At 52.4% G+C, this 18,167-nt stretch overlaps 2 protein-coding genes across 2 annotated transcripts; both read left to right on the top strand.

Moving 5' to 3' along the window:
* Nucleotides 1-52: 52 nt before the first annotated feature.
* Nucleotides 53-3,564, top strand: Naprt (nicotinate phosphoribosyltransferase). The gene is made up of 13 exons (XM_052161232.1): nucleotides 53-350; nucleotides 506-633; nucleotides 717-799; nucleotides 912-1,042; nucleotides 1,132-1,247; nucleotides 1,580-1,776; nucleotides 1,851-1,991; nucleotides 2,309-2,393; nucleotides 2,491-2,571; nucleotides 2,661-2,763; nucleotides 3,017-3,171; nucleotides 3,264-3,371; nucleotides 3,460-3,564. The coding sequence occupies exons 1-13, from the start codon at nucleotides 125-127 to the stop codon at nucleotides 3,520-3,522; spliced, it is 1,617 nt and encodes a 538-aa protein (XP_052017192.1). The 5' UTR covers nucleotides 53-124; the 3' UTR covers nucleotides 3,523-3,564.
* Nucleotides 3,565-3,657: 93 nt separating this feature from the next.
* Nucleotides 3,658-12,223, top strand: Mroh6 (maestro heat like repeat family member 6). The gene is made up of 14 exons (XM_052161231.1): nucleotides 3,658-6,050; nucleotides 6,280-6,432; nucleotides 6,595-6,749; nucleotides 7,445-7,562; nucleotides 7,773-7,957; nucleotides 8,044-8,181; nucleotides 8,312-8,426; nucleotides 8,513-8,656; nucleotides 8,736-8,909; nucleotides 9,136-9,303; nucleotides 9,532-9,651; nucleotides 9,869-9,971; nucleotides 10,061-10,126; nucleotides 10,262-12,223. The coding sequence occupies exons 1-14, from the start codon at nucleotides 5,763-5,765 to the stop codon at nucleotides 10,489-10,491; spliced, it is 2,157 nt and encodes a 718-aa protein (XP_052017191.1). The 5' UTR covers nucleotides 3,658-5,762; the 3' UTR covers nucleotides 10,492-12,223.
* The last annotated feature ends 5,944 nt before the right edge of the window (nucleotides 12,224-18,167 follow it).

Genomic DNA, 18,167 nt, shown 5'->3' with positions numbered 1-18,167 from the left:
TAGGCGGGTCGCTCCGCCCACTTCTGCCAGGAAAGGCCCGCCTTCGCGTGAGTCAGTTCTCTGGACCAGTGCCTTAGGGGGTGGAGTAGGGCGCCATTAGTCCGGAGTCTGTGTACCCCGCGGAATGGAGATGGAGCTGGACGGTGAGGGGCGCATGGTGGTGCGGCCGCTGCTCACGGACCTCTATCAGGCTACCATGGCGCTGGGCTACTGGCGTGCGGGCCGGGCGTGCGAGGCAGCAGAGTTTGAGCTCTTCTTCCGCCACTGTCCTTTCGGAGGCTCCTTCGCCCTGACTGCTGGCCTGCAGGACTGTGTGCGCTTTCTTCGCGCCTTCCGTCTGCGGGATGCAGGTAGTGCCGCGACCCGCACCTATTCCTCTGGCTGGAAGAGAATCCCTGCTCCCTGCGAATGAATCTCCTGTGCCCACTTGATGATCTGCTGACCTCTGAGGGGACTTGCCTGACCGGGTCCTCCCCCAAACTACGTGTGTTCTCTATCGCTCCAGACTTGCAGTTCCTGGCTTCAGTGCTACCCCCAGACACTGACCCTGCGTTCTTCGAGCACCTTCGGGCCCTTGACTGCTCTGGGGTGACGGTGCGGGCTCTGCCAGAGGGTTCCCTCGCCTTCCCTGGTGTGAGTGCCCTGCGAGCTGGGTGTGTTAGGAAGAGTGGGGTGGCCAGGAGGTCCCACTGTGGAGCTGATCCCTCGCCCCACAGGTGCCGCTTCTGCAGGTGTCCGGGCCTCTTCTTCTGGTACAGCTGCTAGAGACTCCGCTGCTGTGCCTGGTCAGCTATGCTAGGTGAGCGGAGTTCCTGAGAGGTACAGGCAGTAGAAGTGCTGGGGCTAAGTCCTCCCACTGGGGTGGCTTTGTGACCCTCACCAGGGTTCTCCTGGCTTGTTACTCTCCACAGCCTCGTGGCCACCAATGCTGCTCGGCTTCGCTTGATTGCAGGACCGGATAAGAAATTACTAGAGATGGGCTTGCGGCGAGCTCAGGGTCCCGACGGGGGCTTCACGGCCTCGATTTACAGCTACCTGGGTGGTGAGGCCTGGAGGAGGCGAAGGTTGGGGAAGGGGAGGTACCGTAATATCAGGAGTACCCTAAGCCTACCTACCTACCTTTTCACCCAGGATTCAACAGCAGCAGCAACACACTTGCTGGCCAACTGAGAGGTGTACCAGTGGCAGGGACCCTGGCCCACTCCTTTGTCACTTCATTTTCGGGGAGTGAGGTACCCCCTGACCCGGTTAGTACTGTTTTGTTTTATGTCAGGGTCCCAGTGTAGCCCAGGTTGGGCTTGAATTCCCGATCCTTCTGCTTCTATCTAAAGTGTGTGCTTCCATGCTGGGGCTGCTTTACTCTAGAAGACAAGATCCTAAACCCAGTTCATTCCCAGGCTGGAGTGAGCTGGACCCTGCTATATATACTAGCAGATACTGCCCCGGGTACTGGATCTAAGTCTGCACTAGACAGCTGGCATGGCATGGAGTTGCCTTTGCCCCGAGGCCACAGCATAGGGGCCACTCCCAGGCTATCCAATGAACTCTAGAATCATCTTTGACGGGTCTCTTTCTACAGATGTTGGCTCCAGCTTCTAGCGAGGGCCCTACCGTGGACCTGCCTGCCAGTGTAAATCTGTGGCTAAAGCGTGTATGTATGTCCTTGGGGCTAGAGGAGCAGGAGCCACACCCAGGGGAGCGTGCGGCGTTTGTGGCCTATGCTCTGGCCTTTCCCCGGGCTTTCCAGGGCCTGCTAGATTCCTACAGTGTACGAAGGTGAGCGATGAGCATTCTATCAGGGTGGCCGTGGTAGAGCCACTGAGCCCCTGACCCCCTTGTTTTACACACAGGAGTGGTCTTCCTAACTTCCTGGCAGTAGCCCTGGCACTGGGAGAGCTGGGCTACAGGGCAGTGGGTGTGAGGCTGGACAGCGGTGACCTGCTTCAGCAGGCTAAGGAGATCCGTGGGATCTTTCGGACTGTTGGTGCTCAGTGAGTTCCCCACGAGGGGCATGGTGTGCCTGCTAGAAACTTCCTGCAAGAGTGAGTCCCAGAGAGATGGGACTCAACAAGGAAGGTCTCTTCTATAGCGAGACCATGGGCCTATCAGGGGCAACTGAGAAAGCCCTGGGAGGGAGGGAGGGAGGGAGGGAGGGAGGGAGGGAGGGAGGAGTAGAGTAGGAGAGCCAGGGGCTCCTAAGCCAAGGATGGGTAAAGGCATGGCCACTGGGAAGGGAGGGAGCAAGGAAGGAGGCCACAGTAAGTCGTGGGCATCTGAGGGGTGCCACCTGTGAATCCATTACATCCAGGTTCCAGGTGCCCTGGCTAGAGTCTGTTCCCATTGCAGTCAGCAACAACATTGACGAGAAGGAGCTGGCCAGACTAGCCCAGAAGGTAGAGTGGAAGAGGGATAGGTGGCGGAGAGTCTAGACGGCCCTGGCACCCTACAGGTGGCAGCATGGCTCAATGTCACTGTCACTTGTCCCCACAGGGCAGCGAGGTGAATGTCATTGGCATTGGCACCAATGTGGTCACTTGCCCCAAACAGCCCTCTTTGGGTTGTGTCTATAAGGTAAAGACAACATTTGGCTCCAGGTGGGAGAGTCTGGAAGACCGTGGTAGGGGACTGGGTGCAGCCATTCAAACACCCTGTCTTTGCAGCTGGTGTCTGTGGGAGGCCAGCCTCGAATAAAGCTAACAGAGGACCCAGAGAAGCAAACACTGCCGGGGAGCAAGGCTGCCTTCCGCTTCCTAGACCCTGACGGTGATTTTCTTCTCCCTCTCCTCTGTTCTCTTCAAGGCTCCCATCCCTCTTTGACATATTTCTTTCTTTCTTTCTTTTTTTTTTTTCTCGAGACAGGGTTTCTCTGTATAGCCCTGGCTGTCCTGGAACTCACTCTGTAGACCAGGCTGGCCTCAAACTCAGAAATCCGCCTGCCTCTGCCTCCCAAGTGCTGGGATTAAAGGCGTGTGCCACCACTGCCCTGCTTTTGACATATTTCTTGCCTCTTACACAGGGTTTTTGCTACTGGACCTACTGCAGTTGGCAGAAGAGCCCCCACCCAAGGCTGGGCAGGAACTGAGGGTTTGGCCTCGGGGGGCCCAGGAGCCCCGCACTGTGAAGCCAGCCCAGGTGGAGCCATTGCTGCGACTCTACCTGCAACAGGGACAGGTGACTGCCCCCCCCCCCCACCTGCGCCTTCACTAAGGTTGAGCTCTGATCTGAAGCTGGCATCTCTACCCTCTCTTCCCCCTCCCCTGCAGCTGTATGAGACACTTCCATCTCTGGATGAGTCTAGAAGCTTTGCCCAGCAGTCCCTGAGCCGCCTCCGCCCTGCGCATAAGCAGCTGCAGAGCCCTGCAGTATATCCGGTAGGCCCATGGGTGGCCTGCCCTGTGTGTCCTGTGTGACCCTCGCTTCCCAGCTCCAGCTGCCCATAACCCCTTCTTCTCTCTGCAGGTCGCATTGTCCGAGAAGCTCTGGGCATTGGTGGACAGTCTGAGTGCTCGAGGTCCCCTGTGAAAAAAATCACAAATAACACGACTCTGTTTCCACCACTTGTCAGCCATGTGTCCTTAGTTGACAAATTTCTGCTACTTACTTGGGACTTCCAGGGCTGGGCTGGACTTAGGAGTAGGAGGAGGCGCAGACTCGGTGAAAGGAAAAAAGAGATAAGGGAAGGGAACGGTATGGCCGCCCCTAGGTACGGTGGAGGGAGGGCTTTATTACAGATATTTAGGAGAGCATAGCCAGAGGCGGGCACATCTGGGAGCCTCCAGAGTGGTCTGACTGAACCGCTGGGAGGGGGGAAGGGAAGGAAGAACACAGGAAATACAGTAGGCAGGAGGCCAAAGGTACCAAAGGAGAGCGGGTAACTAAAATAATTGGATTATATAAGGAAAAGCCTGTGCGCGAAGGGCAGCCCAGCCCAGCCCCTGGGCTAGAGAGTTCTGGGGAGAGGGTAGGTTGTGTCAAACTGAACCCTGTAACTGGTCTGCTTTGATATGTTAAATAGGCACCTCTCCTGCCTGCTCCGGGTTTGAAACTTAACACCCAGCATGTGGGAAGGTAGACAAAGGGCTGGACTGTGGGAACCAGGTCTGAATGGAGCGGCTGAGCTTCCAGATGGAGGGAGAGTTTATCTCTGTTTTGATGACATTATTACAGACGCCCTCACCTACTACTAGAAGCAGATAGGGAGGTTCTAAGGTTGAGAAGGGGGTGTCAGAGTCTAATCACAGGCTCTTGTAGGTGCTAAGGCCAATGTGCCCGTCTCAGGCTTCCCAAGCCAGCCCTGCCTGATCTATCATCTGCTATAGGCCAATCTGACCTTGGGGGGTGGGGGTCTCAGTTTCTGACCCTATAACCAAGGAAGGAGGAGGAGGAAATCTAAAAGGCCGAGGGTCCAAGGAGCTGCCTCAGTGGGCGTCAGGGCAGCCTGGGCACAGCAAGCTAGGCAATACTCCAGAGGAACTGCTCTGAAGAGAGTTGGCGTGGCTTAGACACTCTACTATTGTGAAGAAACACCATGACCCTGGCAACTCTTGTCAAAGAAAGCATTTCATTGGGGGCTTTCTTACAGTTTCAGAGGTTAGTCTATGGTCATGATGGGGGGGACACAATGGTGACGTACATGCAGGCAAGATGATGGTGACATAGGGGAGAGAGTTCTACATACTGAAAGGGACCCTATCCTTCGCACGGGCTTTCTAAACCTCAAAGCCCATCCTCTGGTGACACACTTCTGTCAAGAAGGCCACACAACTCCCGATTCTAATCTTCAAACAGTGCCTCTGCCCTGACTAAGCAGTCACATGCATGAGCCTATGGAGCAGGGGGCGTTCTTATTCAAACCACCACCGGATGTTCACAGCTTGCCGGGAGGCAGAGTTGGGGCTTAGGTAGGCTGAGGTACAAGAGCCGGAAGAGGGTAAATGCCACTGCTTGGAATACTTCCCCATGCCCTTCCGCTTGCCCAAGTAGTCTGTCGGACTCGTCCATCCAGCTTCCCTGCCTTAGCGCCGGGCTGTGCCTGTAGTGTGGTTTGGGTGGAGAGTGGGGACTTAGGGTAGAGGTAGGGCCAGCCCTGGGGATCGTGAACCTGGAAAGGTATACAACTGGGCGCGCAGTATGCATACACACTGCCTACGCAGACACAGGGCAAACAGTCTCAGGGAAGGAGGGGTTGGATGGGAGACAGGCCTCCTCAGGACTGGCGAGGATGCAGAGGAGCCCATATCAGCAAGAGCAGGCACTCGCAGATGCACTCAGGAGGCTTCAGCTGCCTCACCCCATTTGCCCCACACCCCAAGTATTTCAAGTTCAGGGATGACGACAGGATCTGCCAACACCCATTCTTAGGATATCTGGCTGTGTGGTCTAGCCCCACCCCTTACCTTGCTGGGGAGTCCTCGGAATGATGTAAACACTGCCCTGGACCCCTCCCCCAGGCAGCTGGGTTAAAGACCTTCCCCTTCGCCATAGTCCACGATCTCCATGGACACTGGTGTGCAGAGCCAGACTATGCAGTTCCATTGGCTCCAGCAGCCTGGGCAGAAACCCTTCACAAGCCCATGCTAGGATATCTCTGTGATTGGACAGCCAACCACTGGCACATGCTCAGACAGGCATGCACGTATATGCCCACGCCACCACGCCTGTCTGTAGGCCCGCCTGTGGGCCCGCCCGGGGTCCAATTCTAGGTCAGGTCTAGACACAGCTTCACTGGAAGAGTGGTGGCAGGTGCTGCTGGTAGGAACATTATGGCTGGGGGCGTGTGGGGTCGGGGCCGGGATGGCCCTGTGGGCTCCCTGACTCTGACGGCTCTAGCAGAAGGAATCCGGGCTAACCAGGGGCAGCCTGTGGGACCCTCTTCTACAGGCCCTCAGGCTGAGCCCCAGGAACTTGGCCACGATGCTGAACCCTATATTCAAACACTCACCCCTGCCTTTGGGGCCCAGTCTGGGAATGAAGTGGCTGCCCCCATCGCGGGTAGTGAGATCTGTTCCTTACACAATGCCCAGGAGCCAGCCCCCGAGAGATCACACCAGGTAAGTATAAGGGCGGATGCTAAATGATGCAAAGTTTGGCTGCTCGCTTGGGCGCTAGAAAGACAAGAGGTACAGGTGTGTGTGTGTAGGGGGTTGAGGGGGCATTGGGGACTACTGATGGTAAACAGATGGAAAAGATCATAGGGGAGGAGGGATGGGAAGACTATGGGGGATAGTCGAGATCGCCTTGGGGACTTAAGAAACTCCATGTTTAATTCTCCCGTCTTAGGCTTTCCAGTATTCCTGGGAGGAAGGAACCCTTGCAGACCTTGCGTTGTATACAGCTGCGTGTCTGGAGGAGGCTGGCTATGCCGGGACCCAGGCAACAGCGCTCACTCTGTCCTCAGCCCTGGAAGCCCGGGGGCAGCGGCTGGAGGACCAGGTTAGCTTCCCCATCCAGGGAATCCTACAAGCCTCCCGTCAACCTCGACCACACACCCCCTAAAGGCCGCTCTTAACTGAGTGTAGGTGGGCGAGGTGCTGGCAGGAGTTTCCATTCGAGGTCCTGGGGCTCTGACCACTGAGGTTTGTTCCTTTTACCCAGGTCCACGGTCTGGTGCGTGGGCTGCTCGCACAGGTGCCTAGCCTGGCAGAGGGGAGACCCCGGAGGGCAGCCCTACGGGTGCTGAGCGCACTGGCTCTGGAGCATGCGCAGGACGTGGTGTGTGCGCTGCTACCCAGTTCACTACCCCCGGACCGGTAACCCTCCCCGCCCAGCCACGCTGCCCCACGCGGCTTCCTTCCCCCTTCCCGCTTGATTGCTTGATGATAGGATCTGGCTCCTGCAGCACCGGGCTGAAAGGGAACAGGGCCTCAGAAATCTCCTCCCCTCGGCTTTTGCTGCTGTCACAAATCACACCTGGGTTTAGTTTAACTCTTACACTCTTCGCGCGCTCTCCCTCTCCCTCTCTCCCTCTCTCTCTCTCTCTCTCTCTCTCTCTCTCTCTCTCTCTCTCTCTCTCTCTCTCTCTCTCTCTCTCTCCTCTCCCCTGACCCCACTCCCGGCTTTTTTTTTTTTTTTTTTTTTTTTTACCTGAAGATGTGGGCGGGATACAGCACGGTGGCTTGAGTACCTAGAAGCCTCTGGCTCTTCGGGTCAATTTACTCCAAAAGTTATTTTTGGTTAATCCTTTACAATAATTAAAAAACAAACAAACAATAATAATGTTAGGTCTGTTTCCCAGTAGCTGACACAACAGGGCTCAGTGTAGTCCAGAAGGCTGCTGATCTCTGGAACTGGCTCTGTGTCGTCTGTCTTTGTTTTCCCTGGGATATGGGATGGTAGACGGGTACAGGATGGTTTACTTCTAGAGCCATTTCTCAGAGTCGTAGTGGTGGGCTTTCCCGAGGATTCTGTGCAGCGCCTCTTCACTACAACGGCCTTTCATCCCCAGGGCAGCCTCTGAGCTGTGGCGAAGCCTAAGCCGGAACCAGCGAGTAAACGGGCAGGTGCTGGTGCAACTGCTGTGGGCACTGAAGGGCGCGGCGGGTCCCGAGTCTGAGGCACTGGCAGTAAGTGGCTTCAGCGTGTGCCATCAGGGGGTGTGGCCTGACCACGGGGGCGTGTCCTGATCACAGGGGCGTGGCCTGGTGACAAGCTGCCAAAGAGTAGCCTTGTGTAGGACTACAGATTAGCTCCAGAGTCGAGTCACACTTGTCTGGGATGTCCTGTACTCATCCAAAACTGACAGAATTCCAAGGGTGGCCTCACTTGATCTGTAGGCCACCCGCGCTCTCGGAGAGATGCTGGCCGTCTCTGGCTGCGTGGGAGCCACTCGCGGCTTCTACCCTCACCTGCTGCTAGCGTTGGTCACACAGCTGCACGAGCTGGCTCAAGGCGCTCACTCCCCCGGGAGCCCTAGGGTTTGGGAACCTTTTCACCGAGGGCCACCTCACAGCCACGCCAGGTGAGAAGGTACCCCGGGATATGTGAGGGGTGGGGACAGGCCTTCCTCGCCCTCACTGTCCACTGCTCAACTGTTCGTGCCTCCAGCTGCACAGTGGAGGCCTTAAAGGCCCTGCTCACAGGGGATGGTGGCCGAATGGTGGTCACGTGTATGGAGCAAACAGGAGGCTGGAGGAGGCTGGTAGGAGCTCACACGCACCTGGAGGGTGTCCTGCTGCTGGCCAGGTGAGGAGGCACCCTAGGACAGCACAACAGGAGGAGGCTCCCTGCTGGCCAGGTGCGATGGGGGTATGGGGGAGGGGCCGGGGATGAGCCTTTCCAAGCAGAAGAAGAACTCCCTGTTCCCCTCTTCCAGTGCCATGGTGGCGCATGCCGATCACCACCTGCGAGGCCTTTTTGCAGACTCGCTCCCCCGGCTACGAAGCGCCAACAACCCGCAACGCCTCACAGCTATGGCCTTCTTTACTGGGGTGAGCCTGCTTCCCAGAAAGGTAGTGAGGGGTGGCTGCCCGCCCAGACACAGAGCTAGGCTGACTCTGGGCCTCCCTTTGCTTAGCTGTTGCAGAGCCGGCCCACTGCACAGCTCTTACGTGAGGAAGTCATCCTGGAGCTCCTTCGAACTTGGCAGGGTGACCCAGAGCCCACCGTGCGCTGGCTAGGCCTGCTTGGCCTCGGCCACCTTGCCATGAATCGCGGGAAGGTGCTGACCTGGTAGTGCCCGGAGAGGTGGATCCTAGGTAGAGTCTGGAAAGGTTGGACCACAAGTCCTGTCTTTACAGATAAGGCACGTGAATACGTTGCTGCCAGTCCTCCTAAGAGCGCTGGGCGAAGGTGATGTGCGGCTCGTGGGCGCTGCTCTTGGCGCTCTACGGAGACTACTGCTGCAGCCCGGAGCACCCGTGAGACTCCTCAGCTCTGAGCTGCGACCACGCCTCCCGCCGCTACTGGATGATGTAAGCAAAATCCTGCCCTCTGGTCCCACTGTGTCCCCCTTGGAATTGTCCACAGACACTCAGTCCAACCCACTGGCTCTGCCTACGTTCCCCACCCAGTTGCCCGTGGACCTACCACCAGATTAAGGCCTAATCTGCAACCCTGACCAGGCCTCCGCCCTCCTTACTCTGCATGGCCCTCTCCCACTCTTGTTTCCTTGAGCTCTGACTGTATTTTCACACGAAGGCCCGGGACTCCGTCCGCGCTTCAGCGGTGGGACTCCTTGGAACACTGGTGCAGCGGGGCCAGCGGGGGCTCCGGTTGGGGCTCCGGGGACCCCTGAGGAAATTGGTTCTGCAGAGTCTGGTGCCTCTCTTGCTGCGCCTACATGACTCCAGTCAGGATGCCGCTGAGGTCAGTACTTCCAGGACTCCCCTCCTACCTTGTGGTGACTTCTCTGAAGGTTTCAAGCTAAGGGCGAGAACCTCGAGGACCTTTCGGTCCAGGTCTTCTGTTGGGCTGCCATGCTGAGGACCTCACCGTGGGTTTTGGGTTTTGCTAACCTTTCCTGGCCACCTTCCCTTTCTTTCTATCCCTTGCCGTCTCCTGGACACCTAAGCCTACTTGCTTCCTTCCTTCCAGAGCTCAGAGTGGACACTAGCCCGCTGTGATCAGGCCCTTCGATGGGGCCTGCTGGAGGAGATGGTGACTGTGGCTCACTACGACAGCCCTGAGGCTCTGAGCCGCGTCTGCCACCGCCTGGTTAGTAGAGGAAGCACCAGGATGGGGAGGATTCCCTTATTCTTATCCTAGGATTCTATAGGCCACTCCCCCTCAAAACAGGGTCTCCACCTGAGCTAAACACGACCACCATGTTCCTTTGAGGCCAGTCCAGAGCCTTTGTTCGTGTCACCTGCTCCAGCCTCTTCTCCATGAAAAACTGATACTTTCGACTGCTTACGAGCATTTGTGTTCCTAGGTTCAGCGATATCCAAGCCATGTTCAACATTTCCTGAGTCAGACCCAGGGCTACCTGCGGAGCCCACAGGACACCTTGCGCCGGGCAGCCACTGTGCTAATAGGTTAGGCTAATTTACCCACTTACGGCTCTAAGCGCTGGGCCAGCCTTTTCTAGGGCTGGGCCAGATCTCAGTGTTTTACTTTGATACAGGTTTCCTGGTCTATCATACTAGCCCCAAAGGAGTCAGTCAGGACCTGTTGGACTCTCTGTTCCAGGGTGAGAACCACATCTAACATGGGGTAGAGTGCTGGAGAGGTGGAGGGTTCTGGAAAGGAGTCGACAAGGACAGAATGGGTGAGGGCAGACCCCAGGCTCCTCTCCCACGTGGCCTGAGTTGTCCCCTTTATGTAGACCTAGGACAGCTGCAGGGCGACCCGGAGTCTGCAGTTTCTTCGGCAGCGCACGTGTCTTCCCAGCAGGTGGCGCTGCTTGCCCGGGCGCAGGTCCAAACACGCAGCCCCAGCCTCTTCCGCTTCCTCCGCCACCATTCATACCCAACAAGGCCCCATCCACTCTATGACGACAGTCCATTCCTGCGCCGGAGCCTCGCAGGCCGATGGAGCTGCCTTGAACCTCGTTGAGCCAGTCCCGGTATCCAGATTTGTGGGCATTATCCATGCTGTCGTCAGTCCCCACTAAAGCAGAACTGCAGAAGAGGCCTTACTGAAGGGTCACTGTGGGCCTGGTGCTGGCCACTGGCGCCCCTTGCCCTGTAACTATTTTCCATGGGCCCACGATGTGAAAACTGTTGCGGATGGCACACTCTACCTCAAGTGCCCTTTGTAGTCTTGGTCCATCTATTTATTCTTTGCCAAGCCAGTCCGTCCACTCCCTGGAGTGTGCCCGTCCTAGCACTCAGTCTGCCTAGCCACAGCCTTATGGCTTTCCCAGCACTCATGGCTTTCCCAGCACTCCTGATTTTCCTTCCTCTATTCCCTACAGCTGTTCTGGCTTATGTGCCCTTTGTTCAAGAGGCATTGACCTGTTTTCCTGTCCGTGCCAGTCGTCCCTTTTTGGATAACCAAGCCATTTCCTATCCCCACTCATATCAGAACCCACCCATATAATGGTGTTTTCTAGACGGTGTCCCTAACATTCCTTCATGCTGGAGAGCCCAAGCCAGGGCTGCAGCCCGGGATTGAAATGTGGAAGCAAGCCTTCCACGCCCACCGGCCTGTGAAAGGATGTGTCATTCCCCAACGCCTTGTACAGGGCTTTACTGGGATGGCATAGCTGGACAGACAGGAAGAGTCAGCCACGGGGGTGCCCCCACCCCTCCAGGCTCTTGCGGAAGCGGCTTCCTCTACGTAGAATGACTACCGTGGAATGTCCTCAGGCTTCAGGGAGGCCTCCTTACAAACACAGGCCATGCACAGTGTGGTGGTGAGTGGGGGGCTGTTTCCCCACACTGGGGTCTCTTGGAGACAAGCATGGGACCCTATTCACATCTGCTTCCCTAGCACCTACATGGAAGGTGTTCAAGCTAAACATGACTACAAGGCAGGGCTTGAACACATGTCCGAGAAATTGGTCACGATGACTTGGGCCTGGCATGAGGTCTAGCTTGGTTTGAGGCAAGCAAAGCACTACACAGCAAGGCCAAAGTCAGGCTAGGGAGAGGGCTCAGTGGTTAAGAGCACTGCTGCTCTTACCGAGGAGGACGGGGATTCTACTCCCTGTATCCACATGGCGGCTCACAACTCTCTGTAACTCCAGTCCTAGGGAACCCGAGGCCCTCCTTTGGCTTCCACAAGCAGTACATGCACGTGGTGCATAGACATTCAGGCAAGATACCCATGCACATAAAATACTCCCTGCCCCTTTTAAGGGCTAATGGCAGTCTGAAGGCAGGACTCCAATTCCAGTAGCTTAGGGCAAAGGCTGGTCAGGGCCTGAATGGGCTCATCTTATGGCAGAGAAACTGCCAAAGGGTTAGGGTCATGACCTTAACAGCACCAGAGGTGGTGGAGCAGCTGAGACAGGATCATAAGTTCAAGCCAGCCTGGGCAATTTAGTGAGACCTTGGGTGGTCTTATTATTGGAATATGCTTGGCCTAGGGAGTGGCACTATTAGGAGGTGTGGCCTTGCTATAGTAGGTGTGGCCTTCTGGTGGAAGTGAGTCACTGTACAGGCAGGTGGGCTTTGAGACCCTCCTCCTAGCTGCCTGAAAACAGTCTGCTCCTGGCTTTCTTTGGATGAAGTTATAGAACTCTCAGCTCCTCCTGCGTTATGCCTGCCTGGACACCACTATGCTCCCACCTTGGTGATAATGAATTGAACCTCAGAACCTGTAAGCCAGCCCCAATTAAATGTTGTCCTTTATAAGAGTTCTTGGTCATGGTTTCTCTTCATAGCAGTAAAACCCTAAGACAAAAGTTGGTACCAGGGACTGGGGTATTGCTGCGATAGGCCTGACCATAGTTTTGTTTGGAGGTATGTGGATTTTGGGACTTTGGGCTTGGGCAGCAGTAGAATGCTTACAATGGGGTTTAATGGGCCATCCTAGTAGAAATAAGGAAGACATTGGTGCTGAGAATGACTTTAACTGTGCAGACCTGGCCTAATAGACTTTAATAGAGAAGGACGTTAGTATGTGTCCTAGAAACTGTTTTTGAGATATCTTGGTAAAGAATGTGGCAGTTTTTGCCATTGCCTGAAGAGTCTGCTTGAGGCTAAGGTGAAGAGATTTAAAATAATTGCTTTGACAAAAAAAAAAATCTCAAACAGCCTGGTATAAATTATCTTTCGTGGTTCCTAAAGTTCACTCTTATGGAGAGCAAGTGGAGAAGGAAAAATACAAAATGATAATTCAAGTAATAATAAAGAAGTGAAATAGAACTGAATCCTCTGTTCAAGGAGATAAACAGATGAAGGAAGTGGTGGCCTCAGGGCAAGATCCCACCCAGCCAAGCTTACTGTGTGTGTCTGCAGTTGAACTAGGGATAGTTATGTCATGTTAGGTGTCATTACCTAGATTGTTTTCATTTGGGCTTTTAATCTGGAATGAACTAGAATCCAGAAACGGAGGGCTCTACTGTGATCCAGATCTTTTTTTTTTTTTAAAGATATCTAACCAGACTTTGCTCTTTTTTTTTTTTTTTTAAAGATTTATTTATTATTATAAGTGCACTGTTGCTGTCTTCAGACACACCAGGAGAGGGCATCAGATCTTATTACGGATGGTTGTGAGCCACCTTGGGTGCTGGGGTTTCTCCCCTGCTATTGGCTGCTGGCATCTTTATTCACCAACCAGAATTAACTGGGGGCAAGTTCCCAAAAGCTGTGACATTAGCAGTGATTAAGAAGAGATCATCATCACCGAGGCTGTAAGACTCTGAGGAGCCTTAACTTATCAGAGACCCCTGAGTGGAGGGGGCCTCGAACTAGGATGCAGAAGGGAGTGGTGACCTCAGGGCAAGATCCCACCTAGAGGAAATCTTATTTAATCAAGAGGAATTTTATTTAATCCAGCATGCTGGGGTCACCCTGCACATGGGGAGAAATTGACCCCACGCAGCCTATACAGGGGGCCTTTATACAGTCCTCAGGGCAGCTGCCATTAGGCACAATGTGATTGGCAGAACAGTGTGACTTTTAAACTAATTGGTCTCTAGGGAATGAGGTTGGTCTCCCCACCCCCCACCCCCTTTGTGGTCTGAGGAATGTTAATTAGCCTCTCCCTTCTGAGAGGGGCAACTGTTCCATGACCTTTCCAAAGTTCCTGAGCTGACTTTTTTTTTTTGTTTGTTTGTTTGTTTTTTGTTTTTTGGATTTTGTTTTTTCGAGACAGGGTTTCTCTGTATAGCCCTGGCTGTCCTGGAACTCACTCTGTAGACCAGGCTGGCCTCAAACTCAGAAATCCACCTGCCTCTGCCTCCCAGAGTGCTGGGATTACAGGCATGCGCAGCTACCACCTGGCTCTGAGCTGACCTTTTCAAGGTGAAATCTTCTGGGAAGTTTTCTGAGAGCAGAAAGAAGCTGTGTTCCAGAGGTGGCCAAGGTTGAATGAACCTCATGCTGGTAGCCAGACTTGGTATTAGTGTCTAAGAATCACCCAGGTGGTACTGAGAGACCACCAGCAATTAGCCTAGACTTAGTGCAACTTAGAAAACTGTCAACCTTAAGATAGCACTCCCTCCAGCTGCAGGGATGAGCACTCCCTCCTGGCTTCAAGGGATGAGCACTCCCTCCTGGTTTCTAGGGATGAGCACTCCCCTTGCTTCAAGGACCAGTGCCCCATCCCCGCTCAAAGTAACCGTGTCCACCCAAGATAACCTGTAAATTTCCGCTGAGCCATGGATTGCCGCTTGATCTCCCCATTCCTTATGACATAGATCACAGCCTAAGCATCCCCTCCCCTTTTTCTTTATGGTCTGTTTTTTTAAAAAACCCCAACGGCAGCGACAGGGTTGTCAACTCCTCTATCCCTGCTCGGACGTGAGAGCGGCCCAGTTCACTGGAAAATTAAACCTCATGTGTTTGCATCAAGAACGGTCTCTCGTGAATTTTTTGGGGCGTCGTCCTATCCCTAGACTTGAGTGAGGATTTCCCAGGATTCGGAAGTCTTTCAGTACTAGTTTTGAAGGCACAAAGCAGTCATAGAAGTCAGCTGAGGCTCTGCACTGTGAGAGGCCAGGGAAGGCCATTGGTAAAAGTGCAATCTCCGTTGCAGTTGATGGCCCCGGCCTGAAGGGGTCATGCAAAGGAGTTGAAGCGTGGCACTTTGAAGGGAGCCTGTGAGACGCTCTTGGCGAAGCCTAACTACAGTGAGAAATCCCAGTGTTGCAGATGCCAGCACCACGGATGACCTCCAGGAACAGCAGCAGCTGTGGATGGAGTCCTCAACCAGAGCCTAGAGTGCTACAGAGGGCAGAGCTGGAGAAGTGACCCAAGCCCTTTAGAGAAGCCCTGAAGATCATGTGTGGATCCCAGACTTGGAATGAGAAGTTGTAATGTTGAAGTTGCCATGGAGACCCCAAGATGTTAGAAATGCCAGAGCCCTAGGATTCCTGTCAAGGAAAGTTGCTAACAGGGAATAGACCCAGTCCAATAGAATGAATTGTGTTATAGTCAACAACGATGACAGAAGTTTCACTTCAGCCATGGAGATGCAAAGTTAGGAGTTTGTCCAGATAGTTTTCAGTCTTTGCCCAGCTAGTTTCAGCTAGTTTTCAGGTCCAGTATCTCCTCACTGTGTTCCCTGACTTTTGGAACAATAATGTATATCCTGTGCCATGATATGTTGAAAATATGTGATCTGCTTATTGGCTATAATTTTATAGGAATTACAGTTAAGAGATTGCATAACTCTTGGAAGAGACTTTGAACTTTGAATTTTTTGTTTTTTAAGATATATTATGTTCAGGACAGAAGAGTACACCAGATCTCATTATAGATGGCTGTGAGCCACCATGTGGTTGCTGGGACTTGAACTCAGAACTTCTAAAAGAGCAACCAGCGCTCTTAACCTCTGAACAATCTCTCCAGTCTGAACATTGGACTTTTAAACATTGGTGAAACTGTGATATTATGGGGAATTTTGACCTTGGACAGGGTACACCCTGGAGGAATAGAACAAAGTCAATAAGATAGACTGACTAAAATAAACTTTTCTTACTCTATAGTGTTGATGATGAAGTTATACACTAAAGGGAGTTAGGTATTAGTATTGTCCATTCATAAAAAGACTGGTTGGGGGTTGAGGTGGGGCTGAAAAGATGGCTCTGAAGAGCACAGACTGCTCTTTCAGAGGTCCTGAGTTCAATTTCCAGCAACCACATGGTGGTTCATAACCGTCTGTAATGGGATTGCCCTCTTCCAGTGTATCTGAAGACAGTGAAAGTGTATTCATACGTTCATTTATACATTAAATAAATCTTTTTTAAAAAATGATGTAAAGAATTATTTATTTAAAAAAGAAAAGACTGGTTTCAGATATTTTCTGTTGGTCTGGAGTGCTTTAAAACTGTAAACCCTGACAGCCTAAAGCAGGCTGTCATGGATAAATGTGTTTGCTTTGGTGGAGACATTCTTTCGGTTTTTTTGAGGAGAAGTTATAGAGCTCGTGCTAGAAATAAAATCTGTGCTCTTTGTACTTTCTCATTGTGACTGAACTTGTAACCCCACACATGTCCAGAGACAAAAATGATATAATCTGTGTTTCTTGGGTCATCATTGGTCTGTCTTTATTCTATGAAATCTATATAAATAAAGAAGCAACCTGTTCGATAGTCAGTCAGAGCTGCAAGATTCCCCTAACCACTATGCCTGACTCACTCCTCCCTCTGTGACTCCTTATCTCCTCTTGGGTCATCCTGTCCACAGCCAGGGGTCTGGGATGGGGGTGTGGGAGTCAGGGCAAGGTTTGGTCTGCCTTACCTTTTAGTAAGTTTCTCATTCCCTTCCCTCAGCCAGGGACCTGTGTAGCTGAAGCTGTGTTAGGTGTGCTTCTCTGTGAGACATGATTGCTCTGCCTCTCCGCCATCTTTTCACTTCCGGTACAGATTTTCGATGTTTTTCCCTTATTCCTTACAGTGCCCCCACTCCCATTCTGATTCCTTTTTCTATCATCTCTCCCAGAGCCAGTCACCATTCTGCCGTTGTCTCAGCTAGGGTTACTGCTGTTGGGTAAAACACCGTGACCAAAACAATTTGGGGAGGAATGGGTTTATTTCAGATTACACTTCCAAGTAACAGTTAGTTACTGAGGGAAGCCAGGGCTGGAATTCAAACAGAACAGGAACCTGAAGGCAGGAGCTGGTGCAGAGGCCACGGAGGGGCTGCTGCTTAATGGTTTTCTCACAGTGGCTTGCTCAGACTGCTTTCTTATAGAAGCCAGGACTAAAGAACTAGATCCAGTTAACTATTCCAAGATGCCTGAGGAAGGCAGTCAAGGTGTGGAAGTAACCCATCAAATGAAAGGAAACAGAGCACAGGCTGGCATGGCTAATCTCATAAGCTTCAAAACGAAATTATATTGGAGGTCACTGGATGTTAATAAATGGAAACGCCCATCAAGAAGATGTTGTAGCCGGGCAGTGGTGGTGCACACCTTTAATCCCAGCACTTGGGAGGCAGAGGCAGGTGGATTTCTGAGTTCGAGGCCAGCCTGGTCTACAGAGTGAGTTCCAGGACAGCCAGGGCTATACAGAGAAACCCTGTCTCCAAAAAAACCAAAAAAAAAAAGACATTATAATCATAAATATGAATGTACCAAATGTTGGGCTTTGCAAGGCAAACAGTAATGGACATATAAGGTCAGATTAGGGCCAGATATATTAATAGTGGGTGATCTCAATGCCCCACACTAATCTGTAGATATCAAGTCCAAACTGATAAATCAAAAAACCTCAGTGATGAACTGTACAATCGAACAAATGGACTTAAATGTTTCACAGAATGACAGAGCGGTCCATCCAACAGAAACAGAATTCACACCTTTTCAGTGTGCCCTGGAAACTTTGTTCAGACCACAAATCAAGTCTTTCCAAATACAAAAGAATCAAAATAATCTCTTATATCAGATTATAGTGTAGTTAATCAGTAATATGAAAAAGTACAGAAATTCCGTAAATACATGGAAATACACCTTTCGATGACTAGTGTGTCACCAAAGAAATCAGGGAAAAAATTTGGTGCACGCCTTTAAGAGGCGTGGGAGGCAGAGGCAAGCAGATCTCTTGAGTTTAAGGCCAGCCTGGTCTACAGAGTGAGTTCCAGGACAGTCAGGGCTACACAGAGAAACCCTGTCTCAAAAAACAAAATGAAACAAAAAGAACTAGTAATTCAAAAATTCATATGTAAGCACAAAAACTCCCAAATAGCTTGAGGTATTCTTTTGACGATTTATTTACTTATTTTATGTATATGAGTACACGGTAGCTCTCTTCAGCAACAACAGAAGGAATTGGATCCCATTACAGATGGTTGTGAGCCACCACAGGGTTGCTGGGAATTGAACCAAGACCCCTGGAAGAGCAGTCAATGTTCTTAACCCTGGAGCCTTCTCTCCAGCCCTAGCTCCAGGAATTCTTAGCAGTACTGGATGAATGACAGTACTGGATCCTCAACTCTAGTACTGCCACTGTAACAAGTCCCATAGACCAAAGGCGTAGAAGGAGGACCCAGCAGCACACACACAGTGGCATACACTTAACTTTTAGTAAAACTTTCAAAAACATATATGGGGGGGGGGCAAGAAGATAGCTCCTTTAATAAATGGTTAACTAAAACCCCCTCAGACTGGGCGGTGGTGGC

This window comes from Apodemus sylvaticus, chromosome 17, assembly GCF_947179515.1.
Source record: "Apodemus sylvaticus chromosome 17, mApoSyl1.1, whole genome shotgun sequence".
Taxonomy (NCBI): domain Eukaryota; kingdom Metazoa; phylum Chordata; class Mammalia; order Rodentia; family Muridae; genus Apodemus; species Apodemus sylvaticus.
The sequence above is the reverse complement of the archived record's forward strand: the minus strand, read 5'-3'. Positions and strand labels throughout refer to the sequence as shown.